This window comes from Sturnira hondurensis, unplaced genomic scaffold (assembly GCF_014824575.4).
Source record: "Sturnira hondurensis isolate 20B ecotype Veracruz unplaced genomic scaffold, ASM1482457v3 Scaffold0015509, whole genome shotgun sequence".
Taxonomy (NCBI): Eukaryota; Metazoa; Chordata; class Mammalia; order Chiroptera; family Phyllostomidae; genus Sturnira; species Sturnira hondurensis.
This window is the reverse complement of record NW_028088140.1, coordinates 10,922,615-10,945,517: the sequence shown is the minus strand read 5'-3', so window position 1 is coordinate 10,945,517 and position 22,903 is coordinate 10,922,615. Positions and strand designations below refer to the sequence as shown.

General features: G+C 42.2%; 1 protein-coding gene across 14 annotated transcripts in view; it reads left to right on the top strand.

The window, feature by feature from the left end:
• The window catches only part of CACNA1C (calcium voltage-gated channel subunit alpha1 C), a 664,664-nt gene that overhangs the window by 607,667 nt on the left and 34,094 nt on the right, over positions 1-22,903 (top strand). For all 14 annotated transcript variants that reach the window (XM_037064774.1, XM_037064760.1, XM_037064762.1 and 11 more), the window contains 3 exons: positions 2,082-2,210; positions 3,715-3,780; positions 5,320-5,411. In XM_037064774.1, the coding sequence (XP_036920669.1) occupies positions 2,082-2,210; positions 3,715-3,780; positions 5,320-5,411 (287 nt within the window). The remainder of the gene's footprint in view (positions 1-2,081; positions 2,211-3,714; positions 3,781-5,319; positions 5,412-22,903) is intronic.

Sequence of the window (22,903 nt, the reverse complement as noted above, 5' to 3'; positions counted from 1 at the left end):
AGCAGCTGGGAAGGGCTCTGAACCAGGAGGGGGATTCACACTACAAGCTTGATTTTTATTTTCGAACTTATCAGATCCAGAAGCCCCTGTGGCACAACTTCTCAAACTCTTGACACTCACGGCTGAGTTCCCTGCTTAAGCTTGTTCTTTCTTCTTCTTATTTCCCGATGTGGTGGAACTGACAGCTGAGTTATAAAACCCTGAGCCTCCCTGCACACTTTGCTGGGGGCATACAGTCTTCTTTTAAGGACATAAAATAGAATTTCAAGTAGATACACAGGTGATAGAAATGCAGAGACTAAGGACATCAAAGTCTTCAAAATCCATGGCAGGGTGGAGCTCAGGGCAATGAGAATGGCTGCCTGCCCTTCCTTCCCCGGCACCCACAAGTCTGCCCTGCCCAAGGGGAACAGGAGCCCTGTGAGGATCAGAGACACCTCTGGTATGGATGTCGAAGAGATACTGTAACTCTTTCCCTGTCTGGAGAGGCCCTTCCTGCTGGTTTCTGTGCAGCAGTCCCAGGAGTCGCAGGGCCTCAGAATTCTGCTGCCTCCCCCAGGGTCTCCCATTCTGAATAACAGTCAGATGGGTGGCTTCTGCAACCAGCTGTGTCAGTAGCAGTCAGCGGGGTTCAGATGGAGGGCCTGTGGGAGCCCTCAGGGCTGTCATGCTAGTGGGATTTTCAGCATGGGTTGTGTCAGGGAGGCTCCAACCTGAAAATCATTAAAAACAAAGCCAGAGACATGAATTGAGACACAGGGAGGGCCAACACAGGGGCCCAGCAATGACCCAGGGGGAGGCAGTGATGGGAATGGTAACAGGAAGCCCAAAGGTCCATTCTCTCCCAGTGTGATGCTGACAGGGCTGGGTGAGCTGCACTAGCTCTGGGGAGCAGGCAAGAGGCTGCCTGGGGTCACCACCCCCAGCTCTTTGGCCCGTGTGGCAGGAGGAGGGTGAGAGGGTCAGTCTATGTTTTCCTCAGTTCTAGAGGCAGATGGTGACAGAGAAGCATTTCCTTAGCCTTGAGGCCTGGCCAGGCACGTGCCCAAGCCCCAGCACCCTCCAGGTCCACCATGCTGAGGTGATCCCTCAGCCAGCAGCGCCCCCCCGCCCCCCCCCGCCACAGTCCAGCACCGTGTTCCCACCTCAGCTTGCTATGGCCTTGATTCCATCCTCCTTCCCCTTGCCCTCCCATCCAGAACTTCCTCGAGGAGATGATCTGCCCTGAGCAGGACCCCTTGGTCCTCTCACCCCAACCAGCTATCTTTTTCACCTCTTCCCAGGTCTTAGGCAACCTGGAGAAGGGTGTCTTCTAGAGGCCCCAGGGCAGAGGGGTGAAGAAGGGGAACAGCTTCAGAGCCTCAGTGAAAGCAAAGGCTGTAAACCAGACACTCGCCCAGCACTAAGCCACACCTCATTACCTCCTGCCTGAGGCCATGTGAGGCAGGGGCTGTGGGAAGTAGGAGTTGACACAACAGAAGTGCTGAGTCCTGAGCAGCCAGTGCACAAGGTCGTTCAGTAGGCAGCCCACCCCACCCACCAGGACTGACCCTCTGTGCAATCATCCCAAAGGCCCAGGATGGGGGCCACAACCTATGCAGTCACCTCACAGAGAACCGGATACCACTTAGGATGCAGGACCCTCAGCCAGGCCATGCAAGACAGAGGGTGGGCTGCTTTCTCAGCACGAAGCCAAGGCAGGGCACACCCTCAGAGGCCAGCTCCCAGCCTAGATTTCAGGGCATATGGAAGTTCCTCTGGGAATCTTCTGCAGCCCCACCAGAAGAGCAACAACTAGGAAAGAAGGAGAAGCTGGGAAAATAAGAAAAGTGACGTGTGTTCAGGGGCCTGGGCACAACTTGGCTCTGTAGAGACCTCAGGGTTGGGTCATCCACCTGAAAAAGGTGGGTGCTGGCCTCCCGTCTGTGGCCAGGGGAGAAAACCTAGTGCAGCCAACCCTGCCCTGAGCTGGCTCCGTCCCAGCCAAAGGCTGTGTTGCTCGAGCAGGGCCCACCCCGCTCTTGCCCCACCCGCCTCTGTTGCTGTGTTAACTACCACTTCCTATTGCCAATGGATTCCAGAACGCAGAGGAGAACTCCCGCATCTCCATCACCTTCTTCCGCCTCTTCCGGGTCATGCGCCTGGTCAAGCTGCTGAGCCGTGGAGAGGGCATCCGGACCCTGCTGTGGACCTTCATCAAATCCTTCCAGGTAGCCACCGCTGCTCTCTCACCCCCCAGCTTCCACTGGACTCCCTGAATGAGAGGTGACTTGGAAAAGGAGTGAGCAGCGTCTAGGATTCAAGACCAGGCTCGCTCTGCTGCTCACTACTGGGTGATAGGAACCTCCTGTGTACGAATCTTGTTTTCCTCATGTATGAAATGCCCAGGAACGGGCATGGAATGGGTCCCTGACCCAACTGTGGTATAACTTAAGTTACAGCCCAAGGTAGGGGCACTGCCCTAAGGCATCTGCTTGCTTGGAACCCCACCTGAAGGCATATGTACCTCTGTAGACAGCCTCCTACCTGGGGACCCAACAGGACCAGCAACAGAGGGCTCTGGCCTGGCCTCATTCAGAGCTTGTCCTCCTCACTCCAGGCCTAGGCTGACTCCCCACTTCATGATGAGTCATGGCCCCTCCCTGCTCCGCTGGCCCTGTCCCACCAGGATTCATGCTTAGTCCCTGGGAATATGAGGACTTTTGTGGGAGCAAGACTGGACTGACCCTTTCTGAGGGTGCACTGCTGGAGTCCTATAGCTGTGAGTAACCATATAGGCCTCCAATGTACTCAGCCACCCTCCCCCATTTCCTGGGCCAGGAAGAGGCAACAGACCTGGTGCCTGTGAAGAGCTGCACTTGACAGAGCTCGAGCTCCAAGGACCCAGAGCGTCCATGTGGTCTCACAGTACCCTCTAGTGGTGTGAGGACGCCTAGCCAGGCAGTTCCTAGGCACACACGTGTGGGCGTGAGTGGCTCTCCTGACCCTTTACCAGCACAGAGCCCCAAGGACCTCTCCCCAGGGGAAGAGGAAGGGGCTTCTGGAAAATTCAGCTGTCTGAGCTGCTGGGCAGACAACACCTTGAGTGAACAAAATGTGAGGGACCCAACTGCGTGCAAGGTAACACACAAGGCAGTCTGTAAACCTTGAATCATTAAAATTCCACACAAGCCCTGAGAGGTCGTTGTTACCCTTCACATTCTTCAGAGAGGTTAAGTAAAATGCCCCAGGTCTCATAGCTAGAAAGTGGCAGAAATATGATTTGAGCCCATGATTTATTTTTTACTTAAGTTTTCCTTAGTAAATGTCTTTCTTACAACTAGTGGAACAGCAGAAAGCTGTGCAAAGTAAGGGCCTGCCTCCACCTGTGCCTCCCCAGGAAGCCTTGGTGTGTGTCCTGCCCTCCCTGCTGTACAAAGATAAGTGTCTAGTCAGAGGATGTTTTGCTCATTTTTTATTGTTTTTACTATGTAATATCACACTATTTGTTTTACTCCGAGACCTGCTTCTCTCAGTACTGTACTGCGTCTCAGGTGATTAAAACCAAGTAAAATAAGGGGTCAATGCCATCACTCGGGCCTTCTCCCAGGTGCCTGGAACTTCCATGGGGCCCTCAGAAATGCCCCCCAAGCCTGGCAGCAGCTAGGGCTGCAGGTGTAGTACCCTGCCAGCTGTCTGCACGGGCTTCATGCAGTCTCTTGTACTTCTTCCCAGGCCCTGCCCTACGTGGCCCTGCTGATAGTGATGCTGTTCTTCATCTATGCTGTGATTGGAATGCAGGTAGGACAGGCTCCCTGGTGCTCCACTCCTCCATCTCCTACTTTCCCCGCCGTCTGCTCCCTGGCACCCTCCTCCTTCTGACCGCACCCTACCCCCCGTGCTGTTCCTGGCTATCCCTCTCCCTCCTCTTCCAGTTTCTAAGGTCAAAAAGTTCATAGGAATTGGAACTTGCCCGCAAATTGTATCCTATAGAAAGCAGGGTGAATGGCCAAGAGCAGAATATATAGCTCAGAGAGCTTCTCTCCCCATTTTTCCAGGCCTGGGGTTTGCTCTCAGAAAAACACTCCTAAGTTACGCAGTGGCCTCAAGAGATATGAGCTCTTCTCCGGGAATAGCAAGAAATGTGTGTCAGGTAGCACCCCTCCCTTAGTCCAGGTCTCATAGACCTGAGTACTACCCTCAACCCAGTGTCATTTAGGAGAGAGGGAGGGGGAAGAGGCAAGCTCTCCCCATCAAACACATAGCACATTCCAGCTGCCCCCCATAGGGGCCCACTGTACCTTCTCCTACCCCAAGCCCAGAGCTCTCCAGCCTCTCTCTCCTCAGGACTCCAGCACAACAGCCCAGACCAACACTGCACGCTAGCCAGGAGCTTTTCCTTGTCAGCTCCTTAAGTAAGATCCCCTGTTTGCTTATTGCCAAAAGACCCCAAGATTCATAGGCCCAGCCCTTTGAGATGATAAGAACTAGCTTGCCATTGCTCAAGGGAAGGTGGCAGTTTCTAAGATAAGCATTGCTGTTAAGGTCGGGGAGTGGGGTGAGAAGGCCTTTGGTTTCAGGGATGCACTAAATTTGCCCAAGCCCCACATCGCTTATTGCACATCTCCACAATCCAAGAACTAAATTTGGAAGAGTTAGTGCTTGGACATATGGAACTGAAATGGCAAAGAAAAGAAGGTTATAAGAATGAATTCTGAGGATCCAATGGTGATGATAGTTAATAATAATACTTGAAAGACTATAAGACTATAAGAAAGTTATAAGACTTGAAATTGCTGGTAGTAGATCTCACACCAAAAAATAGTTAACTGTGTGAGGCGATGGATGTTCATTATTTTGACCTTGGTAATGATCCTACAGTGTGTATGTATATCAAATCATCACCACATTGTACACTTTCAATATATACATACATACAATTATGTGTGTTAATTATTCCTCAGTAAAGTTCTTTTCAAAGAGAAAATATTCTTAAGAATGTGCCCCCAGGGGGTCTTCTGCCCCCAGAAGACCATAGAGCCCTCTGTCCCTGCACAAGAAGCAGAGCCCACCTGCTTCCACTGGGCCACAGGGACCTCCCCTGAGAGCCATGGGCACCTTGCTCCTTCCCTTGGTCAATTGTGGGGATTGCGGCAGGACAGCAGGTGCCTGCCCCCTTGAGGCCCTGCCAGGTTGCATCAGGGAACTCTGCTCAGTTTACAAGCCAGCCTGTCCCAGAGACAGCTGTAAGCCCTGAAAAGAACATTGGATAATGGGTGGGAATGAGGACCCACACTGTGCTGTCCGTGGTGGCTGAATCCCTTTCCTCTCCCTATTTAGGTGTTTGGGAAAATTGCCCTGAATGACACCACAGAGATCAACCGCAACAACAACTTTCAGACCTTCCCCCAAGCTGTGCTGCTTCTCTTCAGGTGGGTCTCTGAGGACAGGTGCACACCTACATGGTTCAGCCCTGCAGTCTGGGTGTAGAATGAAAGGAAACTCTGTCCAGGAGAGTGGGAAGGGAGAGAACTGGGGCTGGATCTCCTCCCCTGGCTGGGTAGCCAGTCATTTCATTGTTATGTATAACTTCCCATCAAGTGGCCTCAGACACTGGCACAGCTGCTGTGACCACCTGAAAACAAAAGTCAGTCCTGGACACACCCTGGTTTGGAAGCTGAACAGGCTCCAAGCCAGGCCTGAAACACATTTGCTCCGTGACCTTGAGTAAGACAGCGAACTTCTCTGAGCCTCAGTTTCCTCATAAAACAAGTTCAAGTGCCAGTGTTGGTGCCATTTGCTGTGTTGGGTGGTTATGTCCCTGTGTGCTTGGTTCTTCCTCAGTTAAACAACCCAGGGCCTCAGGTGTAGCTGGGGAGGCAGGGCTCCTCATGCCTGCCTGTGAGTCAGCAAGTCCGTGCTGCATGGAGCATGCTTCTCCTTCCTCATCTGGCTCCTGACAACCCCTCATCTGCCCCCTTGGTTCTTATCACTTTCCTGGATTTACCTAGTCCAGGGCTGGGAGGTGAGAACTATTTACCCTGCCCTGGGCCAGATGATTTCTAGTCATTCTAGTTCACGTATCTCATGTGCTTTCATGCTGGGAAAGGCAGCAAGCCCCTGCGGTTCCTTTCCAGAAGATCCAAGATCCTCTCTCAGAGAGCCACATCTTGACCATGTTCTAAAGAATCCTTTCTTTCCACCCAAGCCCAAGCCTCAGTACTACTCAAATGTATTACAGCAAAGTGGCAGGGCCTTTATATACCAGTCTGACATCACCACATCCCTTGGACTGTAAGCCATGAGGACACAAAGGCCATTGCAATTTAACAACACTGGAGCCTGTGCAGCACTTAAATAGGGGATTAGGACCAAACAGCAGAGCAAGCACTTAAGTCCATATCCCCTCCTTTTCTAAAGTTCTTGATGACAAGATATTTTTTAAAAACTCATCACAGTATTAGGAAGAAAAGTCAAAACATGAAAGGGAGCTATTAGTGAACCAGAAATATTGAGGAATTCCTAAGTGGAAGAAAGCAGATGAGATTCAACTGACAAAGAAAAATGGAAATGAAATATGTACATTCTAAATCACTGGAGGAAGAAATGGACAAAGAAAGCTGCAGCAATTCAGCAAAAGGATGGAAAAGCAAAAGAAGAATGAAAGGAAGGAAGGAAGAAAAAATGGAAGGAGGAAAGAAAATGAGAACATCAAATAAGATGACAGGAATCAGAACGAAGATTAATAACCATGAAAAATTAAATTTCTCTATTAAAATATAGAGATTCTAATATTGGCTCTAAGAAATCTAACTCTGGCCTGTTTATAATAGGTAGATTAAAATAAAATGACCTAAAGAGAATAAAAATAAAGTAACAGAAAAAGAATCTTCCATATCTTTGGCAATGCTTACCAAAAAAACGTGGGTGTAGCAGTAACAGTATCAGTAGAAATGAAATTCCAGGTGAAAGGTGTTAAACAGGACAAAGAGGGATATTAAATATCTACAAAAAAGATAAAATCCACCAAGAATATATAATTCTAAAACTACATGCATCTGACAGTGTATTTGGAAATGTGTCAGTGAGACACTGATGGAACCATAAGGGGGAAATGAACACACACGTGGTGGGAGACTTCCATGCAGCATGCAGAGAATGGCAGACCAGATAGAGCATCTAAACAACACAATTAACAAGCTTAATTGAATAAATTTGTATTCAATAAATATCAAAAAATCCCACTGTCTTTTTAAGCACCCAGAAATATTCACAAAAATTAGCCAAGATTTAAGTCAAAAGAAAAATTTAGTAAGTTGTAAAACTTCTCTGACTTCAAAACACCAAAAATTAAAAAGTAACCATAAAATTAGTAGTCCCTCCAAAATTTACTCATTAATTGTTTTGAGTCAATGTTCTAAATAACTCAGAGCTGAAGCTACAAACTACTTAGAAATGACAGTGAGAGAACAGTATCTTAAATTTATGAGCTGCACCAATAAATACAAAAGAAACATTTAGAGCCAAAATTAATTTATTTTTAAAAGTTTACAATAATTAATATATAGAAAAAGAATAGCAAAATTACCCTAAAGGATGAAGGAATGCATTTATTAAAATAAAAGCAGAAATTAATAAAATATTTTAAAAACATATCAATAAAGTCTAAAACTAAATCTTTGAAAAGGGCAATAAATAGACAAACTTTCATAAAATCCTATTTTTTTCAGAATTTTTGAAGAGTATATTTGAGCCAAACTGATGACACATTCCAGGGATCAAGACCTCAAATGCTCCTAAGAATAACAGTTTTCCAGCTCCTTTTATTCATTTGAAATTAAGGAGGAAGTTTAGGAAGCATTGCATGGAGACGGGGGAAAAAGCAGGGCAGGAATTGGGTTACAGGATAATTAACAAGATTATGTGCTTTCTTTTTTATTAATTTTACTTTTCAATTATAGTTAACATTCAATATTATTTTACATTAGTTTTAGGTATACAGCATAGTGGTTAGACAGTCAAATCATATAATTTACAAAGTGTTCCCCCTCCTGTTTCAAGTACTCACCTGGCACCATACGAGTTATTACAACATTATTGACTGTATTCCCTGTGCTGAACTTGGCATCATCATGACTGTTTTGTAACTGTTTTGTAATTTGGATTTATTTCTACCTTCACCTTTTTAACCCAGCCCCCAACAGCCCTACCCTGGAAACCATCAGTTTGTTTTCCATGTATATGAGTGTGATTCTGTTTCATTTGTTTATGTTGGATCTACACATAAGTGAAATCATATGGTGTTTGTCTTTCTCTGTCTGACTTATGTTCCTTAGCATAATAGGTTCACCCATGCTGTTGCAAATGGTAAGGTCTCATTCTTTTTATGGCCAAGTAATATTCCATTGTATATACATACTACATCTTTATCTAATCATTTATTGATGGACACTGGGTTCCATACCTTGGCTATTGCTAATAACAGTGAACATAAAGGTGCACATATCTTTTCAAATTAGTGTTTTGGGCCCTGCCTGGTGTGGCTCAGTGGATTGAGTGCAGGTCTGCAAACCAAAGGGCCACCAGTTCAGTTGATTCCCTGTCTGGGCATATGTCTGGGTTGCAGGCCAGGTTGCCAGTGAGAGGCACATGAGAGGCAACCACACATTGATGTTTCTCTCCCTCTATTTCTCCTTCCCTGCCCCTTTCTCTAAAAATAAATAAATAAAATATTTTAAACAAATTTGTGATTTGGGTTTTTTCAAACATATACCCAGAATTAATAAGGCAATTTCATTCTTCATCCTTTGAAGACCCTCCATACAACTTTCCACAGGGGCTGCACCAATCAGTCTGCATTCCCCAAGCAGTGAATATCCCTTTTCTCCACATCCTCACCCAACACATGTTGTTTGTTGATTTATTTTTTCCTTAGTTTTTTTAATGGTTGTTCAAGTACAGTTTTCTGCCATTTCCCCCCAGCCCAACCCCCCAGCCTTCCCCACCTCCCTCCCCTGTTTCCACTCCCCTTTGTTATTGTCCGTGTGTCCTTTATAAAAGTTCCTGCAAACCCTTCATCCTTTTCCCCTGAAATTCCCTCCCCTCTCCCTTCTGGTCACTGTCAGTCTGTTCTCTATTTTAGTGTCTTTGGTTATATTTTGCTTGTTTGTTTGTTTTGTTGATTAGGATCCTGTTAAAGGTGAGATCATATGGTATTTGTCTTTTATCACCTGGCTTATTTTGCTTAGCATAATGAGAGCCATTATGAGAGCCATTCGGACAGGTGTAAGCTGCATCTCACTGTGATTTTAATATGCATTTCTCTAATGATTAGTGATGTTAAACATCTTATCATATATGTATTGGCCATCTACATGTCCTTTTTGGAGAAGGGTCTACATTCAGATTCTCTGTCCATTTGTTTAATTGGATTATGTATATTTTTGGTATTCAGTTTTTTGAGCTTTTATAGATTTTGGATATTCACCCCTTATAGGATGTATAATTGGAGAATATCTTTTTTTTTGTTCAATACATTCTCTTTTCATTTTGTTGATGGTTTTCTCTGCTGTACAAAAACTTTATGCTTTGATGTAGTCCCATTTATTTATTTTTCTCTTGTTTCTCTTGCCCAAAAAGATACATCAGAAAAAAATATTGCTAAGAGAAGTGTCAGAGATTTTACTGCCTGTATTTTCTTCTAGGAGTTTTATGGTTTCATGTCTTACTTCTAAGTCTTTAAACCATTTTGAGTTTATTCTTGGATGTGATGGAAGAAAGTGGTCTGTTTTTACTTTTTGCATGTAACTGTCCAATTTTTCCCACACTATTTATTGAATAGACTATCTTTATCCCATTGTATGTTCTTGCCTCCTTTGTCATATATTAATTCACCGTAAAGGTGTTGGTTTATTTCTGGGCTCTCTATTCTATTACATTAATACATATGCCTGCTTTTATGCCAGTCCTATGTTGCTTTGATTACTATGGCCTTGTAGTATAGTTTGATTACAGGTAGTGTGATACCTCCAACTTTGTTTTACTTTCTCAAGATTGCTATGACTATTCAGGGTCTTTTGTGGTTTCACATAAATTTTTGGAATATTTGTGATTTCACATAAATATTTGGAATATTTAGTTTTGTGAAATGTGCTATTGATACGTTGATAGGGATTGCATTGACTCTATAGATTGCTTTTGGTAGTATGGACATTTTATTGATGTGGATTTTTCCTGTTCATGAGCACGATATGTGCTTTCATTTATTTTATACTTCAATGTTTTTATTCAGTGTTCTATACTTTGTCAAGTACAAGTTTTTTTACATCCTTGGTTGGATTTATTCTTAAGTATGTTTTTCATGCAATTGTCAATGGAATTGTTTTCACAGTTTCTCTTTCTGGTAGTTCATTATTAGTGTATAAAAATGCAACCAATTTCTGAATGTTTTTGTATCCTGCTACTTAGCTGAATTATTTATCAGCTCCAGTTCTTTTTTGGTGGAATATTTAGGGTTTTTTATATATAGTATCATATCACCTGCAAATAATGACAGTTTTACTCCTTCATTTCCAATATGGATGCCTTTGATTTCTTCTTCTAATGTGATTGCTGTGGCTGGGACTTCCAGCACTATGTTTGGTAAGAGTGGTGAAAGCAGACATCTCTGTATTTTTCCTGATTGTAAGGAAAATGCTTTTTAGTTTTTTCTCCATTGAACATGATGTTAGCTGTGGGTTTCTCATATACGGCTTTCATTATGTTGAGGTATGTTCTCTCTTTTTCCATTGTGATGAAAGTTTTTTTGTCATAATGGATGCTGGATATTTCTGCATGTATTGATGTGATCATATGGTTTTTATCCTTCATTTGTTTATGTAGTATATCATGTTAATTGATTTGTGGATATTCAACCAATATTGCATCCCAGGAACAAATCACATTTGATCATACTGTATCATCTTTTTAATGTATTGTTGAATTTAGTTTGCTAATATTTTGTGGAGGATTCTTGCATCTATGCTTATCAAAGATACTGACATAAGATACTATAATTTTCTTTCATTGTAATGTCTTTTCCTGATTTTAGAATAAGGAAAAGGCTGGCCTTATAAAATGAGTTTCAGAGTGTTCTCCACTCATGAATTTTTTGAAATTGTTGACAAGGATTAAATTTTTTTATATCTGGTAAAATTTAGCTGTGATACCATCCTGTCCAAAACTTTCTTTTGTTTGGAATTTTTTTATTACTGGTTTGATTTGATTTGGTTGTAATTGGTCCATTTGGGTTTTTTTTCTTGATTCAGTCTTAAAAGATTGTATGTTTCTAGAAATTTATCTTTTTCTTTTAGGTTGTCCAATTTGTTCACATATGATTGTAGTATCTTTTATAACTCTTTTTATTTCTGTTGTGTGTTGTTACTTTTTTTCATTTATGATTGTATTTATTTGGGTCCTCTCTTATTTCTTGATGAGTCTGGTTAAAAGTTTATCACTCTTGTTTATTTCTTCAAAGAACCTGCTCTTTGTTTCATTATTCTTCTATATTGTTCTTTAAAAAAACCCTGTATTTTGTTTATTTCTACTTTGATTCAAATAATTTCCTTCCTTCTACATACTTTGGACTTTTCTTGTTATTCTTTTTCTAGTTTCATTAGGTATAGGGTTTTATTATTTTTTTGAGATTTTTATTGTTTCAGTAGGCCTGTATTGCTATGCATTTTCCTCTTGGAAATGCTTTAACTGTGTCCCGTAGATTTTGGGCTGTTGGGTTTTCACTTTCATTTGGCTCAAGGTATCTTTTCTTCTTAATCTCACTGAAAACTCATTAATTGTTTAGTAACCTGTGATTAGTCTTCATGTGTTTCTGTGGTTTTCAGAGGTAGTTTTATTTTTGTAATTGATTTCTAGTTTCATACCATTGTGATCAGAGAAGATGCTTGATATAATTTCAGTCTTAAATTTATTGAGACTTGTTTTGTATCCTAACATGTGGTATATCCTGGAAAATGTCCCATGTACACTTGAAAAGAATGGATATTCTGCTGTCTGGGGTGAAATGCTCTAAAAATATCAATTATATCTATCCAGTCTAATGTATCATTTAAGGCTGCTGTTTCCTGTTGATTTTTCTCTCTGGATGATCTATCCATCAATGTCAGTGGGGTGTTAAATTTCCCTACTATGAATGTAGTACTGTTGATCTCTCCATTTATTTCCATCAAGATTTGCTTTATATATTTAGGTGCTCCTATGTTGGGTGCATAAATGTTTACAAGGGTTATATTACCTTGCTGAATTGATCCCTTTATCATATGCAATGTCATTCTTTGTCTCTAAATGTAGCCTGTGTACTAAAGTCTATTTTCTCTGATATAAGTACTGCTACCCCAGCTTTTTCTTCATTTCCATTTCCATGAAATATCTGTTTACAGTCCCTTTACTTTCACCCTGTGTGTGTCTTTCTATCTGAAGTGGGTCCCTTTTAGACAGAATATATATGAGTCTTATTTTCTCATCCATTCAGCTACCTTGGGTCTTTTGATTAAAGCATTTAATTTGTTTTCACTTAAAGTAGTCATTGATAGGTACATAGTTATTGCCATTTATTATTTAAATTTGTTTCTCTTTGTTTCTTCTTTTAGTTTTTTAAATTTTGTTATTTTTTATTTTTATTTTTAAATATATTTTATTGATTATGCCATTACAGTTGTCCCATTCCCCCCTTCATTCTCCTCCACCCTGCACACCCCCTACCCCCCACTCCCCCCTTTAGTTCATGTCCATGTGCCACAAGTTCTTTAGCTTCTACATTTCCCATATTATTCTTGCCCTCCCCCCATCTATTTTCTACCTACCATCTATGCTATTTATTCTCTGTACCTTATCCCCCTTCTCCTCTTCCCACTCCCCTCTTGTTAACCCTCCTTGTGATCTTCATTTCTATGGTTCTGCTCCTGTTTTAGGTGTCTGCTTAGTTTGCTTTCATTTTAGGTGTGGTTGTTAATAACTGTGAGTTTGCTGTCCTTTCACTGTTCATATTTTTCATCTTCTTTTTTTCTTAGATAAGTTCCTTTAACATTTCATATAATAAGGGCTTGGTGATGATGAACTCCTTCAACTTGACCTTATCTGAGAAGTGCTTTATCTGTCCTTCCATTCTAAATGAAAGCTTTGCTGGATAGAGCAATCTTGGATGTAGGTCTTTGGATTTCACAACTTGGAGTATTTCTTTCCAGCTCCTTCTTGCCTGTAAGGTCTCTTTGAAAAGTCAGCTGGAAGTCTGATGGGAACTCCTTTGTAGGTGACTGTCCCCTTATCTCTTGCTGTTTCTAGAATTCTCTCCTTTTTTAATCTTGGCTAATGTAATTATGATGTGCCTTGGTGTGTTCCTTGGGTCCACCTTCTTTGGGACTCTCTGAGCTTCCTGGACTTCCTGGAAGTCTATTTCCTTTGCCAGACTGGGGATGTTCTCCTTCATTATTTGTTCAAATAACTTTTCCACTTGTTGCTCTTCCTCTTCCCCTTCTGGTACCCCTATAGTTTGGATGTTGGAACGTTTGAAGATGTCCTGGAGGTTCCTAAGCCCGTCCTCATTTTTTTTGAATTCTTGTTTCTTCCTTCTTTTCTGTTTGGTCATTTCTTTCTTCCTTCTGGTCCACTCCATTGATTTTAATCCCAGATTTGTTTCCATCACTATTGCCTCCCTGTGTAATTTGCTTCATTTCACTTAGTGTAGCCTTCATTTTTTCATCGAATTTGTGACTAAAATCAACCAGTTCAGTGAGCATCCTGATCACCAGTATTTTGAACTGTGCATCCAATAGGTTAGCTATCTCTTGGTCACTTAGAAGTATTGACTCTGGGGCTTTGAGCTGTTCTTCTGCTTGATCCATAATGTTTTGGTCTGTTTGTGCCTGTTACGTATGAGGGGTGACAGCTTAGGTGTTCACCGGGGCATGTCAGCCCAGTCTCTGGGTTGTGACTGAGGTGTCAGAGAGGGAGCAATGGCATTTGTTCCGCTCTCTCTCGGATTTCAGTCTGCCGCTTCCCACAAGCAAACTGGGCCCTTTTGTTGTTGGTTCCCAGGTGGGTGAGCTTGTGTACTTTCTAAGACCCTGTGGGTCTCCCCAACGAACTCTCCTGTGAGGCTAGGAGCCTCTCCCAGCACCTCAACCCCCGAAAGTTTTTCTGATCAATGCTTTTAGGCTTTATTTCTTGTCACTGGGGTTCTGGGTTGCGCAGTCTGTCTCACTGACCATTTTAAACCTGCCTGGTTTCTCTGCATACAAATGTGTGTCCACGGCAAACAGCTGCCTTGGGAGCCTTACTGGGTTTTCGTCCGGCGCTTGCTCGGGTCGCCAATCACCACCTCCTCCTGACAGGAACTCCTCTGGCTGCAGACTCCGCCCCTCTTACTGGTCTGGATGAACAGTTCACTGTTGTCGGACTTCGGTACAGTTTACTTTTCTGTCTGTTTGGTTGTGTTTTTGTTTGTAAATCTTTGTTGTCTTTAAATTTGGCTGTGCAAGGAGGTTCAGTGTTTCCACCTACAGCTCCATCTTGGCTGGAAGTCCTCTTCTTTATTTTCTTAAAGACATTTCTTTAACATTATGTATAATACTGGCTTAGTGATGATGACCTCCTTGAGGTTTTTCTTGTCTGAGAAATTTTTTATTTCTCCTTCAATTTTAGATGATAGCCTTGCTGGGTAAAGTAGTCACGATTGTTCTTGCAGGTTCTTGCAAGATGTAGGTTCTTGCATTTGAATATTTCACTTTGAATATTTCACAACATTCCCTTCTGGCCTGAAAAGTTTCTGTTAGGAAATCAGCTGAAAGTATTACTATGAGAGCTTTCTTGTAGGTAACTGTTTTTTTTATTTTTTCTGATTTTATGATTCTCTCTTTGGCTTTAACTTTTCTTATTTTAATTATGATGTGTCTTGGTGCAGGCCTCTTTGGGTTCATCTTGTTTGGGACTGTTTACACTTCCTGGACTTGTGTGTCTTTTTTCCTCATCAGGTCAGGGAAGTTTACTTCAAATATGTTCTCAATCCCTTGCTGTCTCTTTTCCTTCTAGTATCCCAATGATGCAGATGTTGTTATACTTGATGTTGTCCCAGAGGTCCCTTAAACCAGGGGTCTCCAACCTCCGGGCCACGGACTGGTACCAGTCTGGGCCTGTTAGAAACTGGGCCTCACAGAAGGAGGTGAGCTTGAATGTAATGCGCTTGAATCATCCCCAGACCATCCCCTCACCCCTGGTCTGTGCAAAAATTACCTTCCAGAAAACTGGCCTCTGGTGCCAAAAAGGTTGGGGACCACTGCCTTAAATTATTCTTATTTTTTATTCTTTTTTCTTTTTGCTGCTCTGATTGGGTGTTTTCTTCCATCTTGTCTTTCAAATCACTGATTGGGTCCTCTGCTTCAACTAATCTGCTATTGATTTCTGTCAGTGTATTCTTTTCAGTTATTGTAATCTTCATTTCTAACTGGTTCTTTTCCATGGTTTCCATGGTTTCTATGTGCTTTTTTTTATGTTGTTGATGTTCTCACTAAGTTTTTTGAGCTGCCATTCTTTTTTTTAAGTATTTGTTGTTGTTGTTGTTTTCAAGATTTTATTTATTTATCTTTAGAGGGGAAGGGAAGGAGAGAGGGAGAGAAATATCAGTGTATGGTTGCCTCTCATGCGTCCCCTGCCAGGAACTGGGAACTAGCCTGCAACCCAGGCATGTGCCCTGACTGGGAATTAAACTGTGATCCTCTGATTCGCAGGCCCGTGCCCAATCCACTGAGCTACACCAGCCAGGGTGAGCTGCCATTCTTATAACCACCATTTTGACCTCTGTATCTGATAGTTTGCTTGCCTCTATTTCATTAGGTTTTATTTTTCTGGGAATATTTTTTTTCTTTTATTTGGGACATATTTCTTTGTTTCCTCATTTTGGCAGCCTCCCTGTATTTGTTTCTGTGTACTAGGTAGAGCTACTATGTCTCTCAGTCTTGATATGTTGGCCTTATATAATTGGTGTCCTTTGGGGCCCAGTGGCATAGTCTCCTATATCCCTTAAGCTGGATGCTCCAGGAGTGTTTCTTGTGTGGGTTCTGTGTGCCCCGCTGTTCTGGTTGAGCCTTGATTGCTATTACCATGTAAATGGGTGGGGTTGACCCTCAGGCTGGCTGACTGTGCATATTGGCCATGACCAGAGTGTACAAGCTGCTAGGTGGGGGCTGACCCTATGAGGTGGAATTTTCCCCAGCAGGGATATGGTGCCTGCTGAGACCTCCCTTTTTGCTTACTGCTTATAGGAGCTAATTGAGTCACACTATATTGTGGTCTGAAGCCAGTCACCAGGTGTGTTTATTCTGGGATTTCTTGGGTGGAACTCCAGTGCTGATCAATGTCAGAAGCTGCCTTTGACCAGCTTTGGGCTACCTGATGAAAGCTACAGAGCAATCCACGGTTGGTAGCTCCCTATGCTGGGCCTAGGTACATGTAGGAGGGGCCAACCTGCTTACTAAGACAGGCAGCCAACAGTACCATGTCTGGGGCATGTCAGGAAAAAGCTTAAGGCACCCTGAAACCCACCACCACCTACTGGCTGCCCATTAGGCTCAGCCAATGAAAGGGCCTCTGGTAGTATGCAAATTGTGTGAGGCAGGTTCTCAGGGAGTCACCAGGTAAGGGAAAATGGTGTTCACGAGGTTAATACAGATTTGAAGTAGGAGCCAGTGCTGAGTCTGAAGTCACTCAGCAAAAATGCCAGGGTATACCAAAGCTAGTTTCACCAGCCTGGGGTCTGCAGAACTTTGCACTGGGTAGGGTCTCAGGGAGTCATTGTGGTTGAGCTAGTAAATTCATCAGGCTACAGCAGATTAAGATTTGGCTGTGTGAAGGCAGGGCTTAATACAGGAAAGGTGGTGCCTGTCAGGCATGTGGGAAGACAGACTTTGCCTTAAACCACACAATTCAGTTTCTCCCTGAGTGTGTCTGGTACCTACCCCACCTCCCTACCAACCCTGTACTCCAAGCTTGCCTGCAGTTCCTCAAAAGTTTTTAAAGAAATTCTGGAATGCAAACCCAGGCTGGTTCCTGCTGGCAGAGCTTACATTGGTGAGGAAGTTGGGTAGGACAGGGCCTCTGGGAGTTGTCAAGGTGGTGCTAGTGTAGCTCACCAGGCTAATGCCCTAAAGGGACCATGTTTAACCCAGGAAAGATGGCATCCATTTGCGGTTCAGGAAAGGGACTCAACACATGGGCTTTGGTGGCTCTCCCCTCTAGCCCTGTCTCCGAAGCCTCACTACACTGTCTCTCCCTGTATAACTCTGGCATTCATTTTCCACCATATCCTTGCAAGAGCTCAGGGTAAATGCCTGCAAGTGAGTTTGTCTTCAGGCCCTTTTAAAGGACTCCTTGGTTTCTGGCAGCATTATGTATCACCTGAGTAGATATAATTGCTGCTGATTTTCACAGCCAGATATTATGTGGGCTTCTCTTCCTGGCACTGGTGCTCCATACTGGGGAGCCTGTCATGGGGTTGAGACCCCTTGCTTTTAAGGGAAGACCTTGCAGCTGAGATATGCCTCCAGGTTCTCAACCAACACATGTGAGTGCAGGGCCAGACCATCTCATATCTCTGTTTATCAGTCTTCATTTAGCTTCTTCTGTGTATTATTAGTTATAAGACTTCTGTTCAGCTAGTCTTCAGATGGTTACTCAGGCTGATTGTCCTGTAATTTAGTTGTAATTTTGATGTGGTAATGGGAGGAGGTGAATGCAACTTCTATCTATTTGGTCATCTTGGAATGAAAATGATTATGTGCTTTTTTTTGAAGGTTGTTATACCTTATATCAAAAGTGTTAACTTAGATGCACAGAAAAATGGACAGGGCTTGCTTAAGGCAAAGATAAACTTTTTACTAAAAAAATTATATGCCTGAAATTTATACTCACCAACACCTGCCCCATTAGGAATTTATGATGGGATCACCCTGTGAGGTTACTTTCTATAGGACCTCCCCTTATTCTATCCACAGACCCCCCTTTTTGTCACAAATCAATCCATAGGACGGACTGATGGCCAACATTTCAATCAGATAGTGTGGTCCCACAGCACTAGGAAGACTCACTCCTACAAAGTCTCAGTATCAACCTCATCTTGTTGACTATCAGAGAGGGGGCAATACTGCAACCATGGACTCTGAGTTGAGGCCAAATTTTTCTCAAAAATGGAGGGCAGGTAAATGGAAGGTAGTCAGTTCTTACAGCCTTCATTGAGGAAAAAAATAACACTGTAGATCATTTCCGTCCTGTGAACTGTCATGATCCAAGTTTTGCCCTTTGTCTCGTATTTCTATATTTGACATCTATTTTAACATTTACATAAGCCATGAAGAGCATTAACAATTATTTTACACCATGTTTTGTAATCATAAAAAGACTATACAGAAAAACCCATAGAACAAGTTTCAGTATTCTTATGACTAATATCATTAGCAAACAGGTAAAGGCAATCAGACAAAATGGATTCTGAGTTCAATATCAATCCATTGGTATACAGGCCTTGGTGATATCTTGGAATAGCTGTCAGCAGCCTATGGCATCAGAAGCTTCTCATGCCGGAGAAGGCTTTGAGGTCTGCTGTCGGGGGGGGGCGGGGGGTGAGTGTCAGAGATAGGGGCAGATGTCCATTCATGGTTAGGCACCTGCTAAGGTCCCTTCCAACAAGATTAGAATGTCTTTTTTTAATGTCCCTTCCAAGAAACAAAACCTAGAGTACTTATTTCCTGGGAGCTCTCAATGAAAGGAAGTGGTTAATAACCTTGGCAATCATGTAAGATGGCTCCTTTCAATGTTGTCTGCTCATAAATTTCTTCATCTAAGGTCAGAGTAAATGCACTGTGACAAATAAAGGAACGCAAAAGCCAAAACACGGGGAGCAAGGGAGCAGGAGAGAACCAAGCGGCACCATCACTGCAACTACTCCTTTAACTTCCAACCATTACTCACCCACATGCCACGAACGCTTCCTTTGTGCGCATTGAGACTTAAACCCTGAAAACCTCAGTATCTAATGGAAACGAAGCAAACAATTAGCATTGTTTAGCTTGAACATTTTATTCTAGAAACATTTTTCATAGATATCAAAGTTGTTATCAACATGAACTTATTTTTATAAAAGCCAGGCTAAATAAAAATTTGTCTGTTTTACTTAAACCAACAAATTTACTTAAACCAACAAATTTAAGCTAACTTTCATTTACTAAGGATTAATTTTAGATTGTGTTAACTTAAAAGGTGTTTGAGTTAGTTTCTATATTTCTGAGAATTTCAGAATACCTCATCTTTACAGGTGCTTGCCTTTAAACGAATTCCAACACCACCCCCTGGAGGCAGAAAACTATCTCACATTCACACACACTCATGTGAACACACAGGCAGACACATCATCAGGAGTTCGCACTAGCTCATAAAAGAACACTCAGATCCAAATTTTGTTTTGGAGACATTTACAATTTATATCTGTTCTTGACCAGTCCAGTTCCCAATGACCTTCCCCCTTTAAAATAAGGACAGCCATTTTTAAATACCTCGGGGAATTGGGTTGACACCTAACAGACATCATAGGTCAATCAATTTATCTAAACCCTCTTTTTAAAGCTTCAGTAGACCAATGAAATATGCTTTTCATGCATTCTGCCTAATTTTATAGCCAGCTTTTTCAAAAGATTAATTTAGAAGTATTGAAGGATCCTCATGATGGCCATCTTAGTTATAGATGGGGGGCTGAGTGTTGTGGGACTTGTTAGCTTCAGAGGATTATCTGTGTTAATTCTGAGATCCCTGGAGTTGACAAACTTCTATGGAAAACCAGCCCTTGTGTGAACATCTCCAGATGAGCCAATGCAGTGACTATCCCTGTAGGACTGCTTTGTGCCCTACAGGAAATGTTTCCTCCTGAAACAAAGATTGTTATCACCTGACAATACCCAGTGAGAGGCCAGTGAGAGCTTACTGGATGTTGCCGGAACCACAATGCTTTCCAAGGCATGGGCCCCTCTCTTGGGCTCCTCTCTCAGGGTGAACCCATTCCAGGGTGCCCTGTCCCTCTCCCCACGGCTCCTGTCAGCTTCTCTGGGATCAGCTGCCTTACCATACTTGGCAACCCCCAGCACCCATCTTTGCCACTCTGGATTCAGGGATCTGAGCAACTATCATCACCTCTCTGGCTATTCAGGTTGGGGAAGCAAGAGTCCTTTCTCTTTCAGGGCTGAAGAGGGAGTTCAGTCTTTCATTTAAACACCAAAGATTTTGTGGAGACTCTTAGTAAGCAATCCAGTTAAAAACAGCAGCCCTTCTTTCCCCTTTCCATGGGTTATCACAACCCTATCTACCTTGAGCATTTTCTAAGAGTAGCTCGAATAAGGTCAAGATCAGCTACTTAAAGCAGGGAGGCCCTGGGTGCCAAGAGAGACTCACCCAAGTTCACCAGGTATGAAGTGGGGAGCTGGTAGGGCATAGTAGGCCCTTGTTTGTACCTAGCACTGGCTCCGGGTCCACATGGGTGGGCTTGTTTCCAACCTTGCCGACAGTGCCGAGTAGGTGTCAACATAAGAAACAACTAAACCTGTAGAGATTGTTTTATGAGTTTGGGGGGGCCAAAGTGACAACATATGCCAGGAACAAGATCTCAAATGCTCCCTCAAGTCCAGTTTTTTTAAAAAACAGACACAACAATATCAGAAGTAAGAAATGCAACATAATTATAGATGTGGAAGTGATTTTTAGAATGATAAGAGAATATTAACAAATTTATGCCAATATATTTGAAAATGTAGATAAAATGGATGCTTTTATTCTGAACTGTTTTTTAAATCCTCACATGAGGATATGTTTATTGATTTGAGAGACATAGAGAGAGAGAGAGAGAAATTGATGTGAGAAACATTGATTCATTGCCTCCTGTAAGCAACCCGAACAGGTATCAAACCCACAACCTAGGTGCCCTGACCAGAAATCAAGCTCGCAACCTTTTGGTGTATGGGATGACACTCCAACCCACTGAACCACCTGATCAGGGTAAAGTAGGTGCTTTTATATAAGAAAGTACAAATCACAAAATTGTTTTAAGAATTTGTTTTAATTAACCACAGTAGAAATCAAAAAGGCAGTCAAAGTTTTAGTCCTCAAAAAGGCCAAGGATTTAATATTTTGATGTCTAATGTCTACCAAAATAGCAAGGGGTATATCATTCATGTGTTATGTAAATTTTCCAGGAATAAAAAGTAGTTAAAGAACTTCCCCAGTCATTCCATTGTGAAGAAAAAAAGGGCAAGAAGTAAAATATGAAAATCTGTAGACATAATTGTCATTGTTTGCAAACAGTGGACTAATCCAAGTAGAAATTCAAGCAAATCAACTCAGAAGACTTTATGACAATTAATAAGATTGGGAAGGTGGGAAATTAATAGAAGATTACAATCACTTTCCTGTACTGATAATGGTTAGTTTGGTCAGCCTGTTGTAACAAAAACCATAGACTGGGTGCCTTAAGCAACAAACATTTCTTTCTCACACTTTTGGAGTCTAGAAGTTCAAGATCAGGGTCCTGGTTCTTTCAGTTCCTGGTTAAAACTCTTTTGCTGACCTGTAGACAGCCACCTTATCACTGTGACCTCTCATGATAGGAGAGAGAGAGAAAGAGAACTCTAGTTTCCCTCTTCTTATAAAGGCACTGACCTCAGCTTATGACCTGACCTAAAGCTAATTACTTTCTAAGGTCCCACCTGCAAATGCTAGCACGTTGAGCTTTAGGGCTTCAACATAAGAATTCTGGAGAAACACATTTTCATTCATAACAACTTATAAGTAATTAGTAAATATAATAAACAAGATCATATGCTATCACTTTTTAGTCAATATTATAATGCAAGTTTTAACCAATACAATAAGATGAGAAAAATGAATCAAATGATATGAATCGGAGAGAGAGAAACAAAATTAAAATCCAAAAATACTGATTGCCAAACTCAACAACAAAACAATAAATGCATTTCAAAATGGACTTGAATAGACATTTCTCTGAAGAAGATATATGAATGACCAATGAGCACATTGGAAGATGCTCAATATCATTAATCACAATGGAAATGCAAATCAAAACTGCATCGAGATACCTCACACTCATTAGGTTGGCTACTATAAAAAGAAGTGTTGGAGAGGATGTGGAGGAATTGGAAACCATGGGTGCTGTTGGTAGGAATATAAAATGGTACAACCACTGTGAAGAAGAGTATGGTAGTTCCACAAAAAATTAAAAATAATGACCATATAATCCAGCAATTCCCATTCTGGGAATATACCCAAAAGAATTGAAAGCAAGGTCTCAAAAAGATATCTGTACATCCATATTCATAGCAACATTATTCATCAGAGCTAAAATGGGGAAGCAACCAAAGTGTCCATAGGCCAATGGGCACTTGTGCTATATACATACACCAGAACATCATTCAGCCTTTAAAAAGTAAGAAAATTCTGCAGTATGTTACAGCATGGATGAATCTTGAGGTTGTCATGCTATGTAAAGTGAGCCAATCACAAAAAGACCCTTTATGATTCCACTTAAATGAGGTACTTAGTCAAAATCATAAAGACAGAAACTATAATGGTGGCTGTCAGAGCCTGGGGGAGTTGTGTAACAGGCATAATTTCAGTTTTACAAAATGAAAAGTGTTATGGAAATGGGTAGTGGTGACTGGCTGCACAACAAGGTGAATATATTTAATATCGCTAACCCTACACTTAAAATGGCTAAGATGGTAAATTTTGTGTGTATTTTACCATAATAAAAAAGAAAACATGAACATGGTATATGCTTTCACTTATTTGTATCTTCTTCAATTTCTTTCTTCAGCGTCATAAT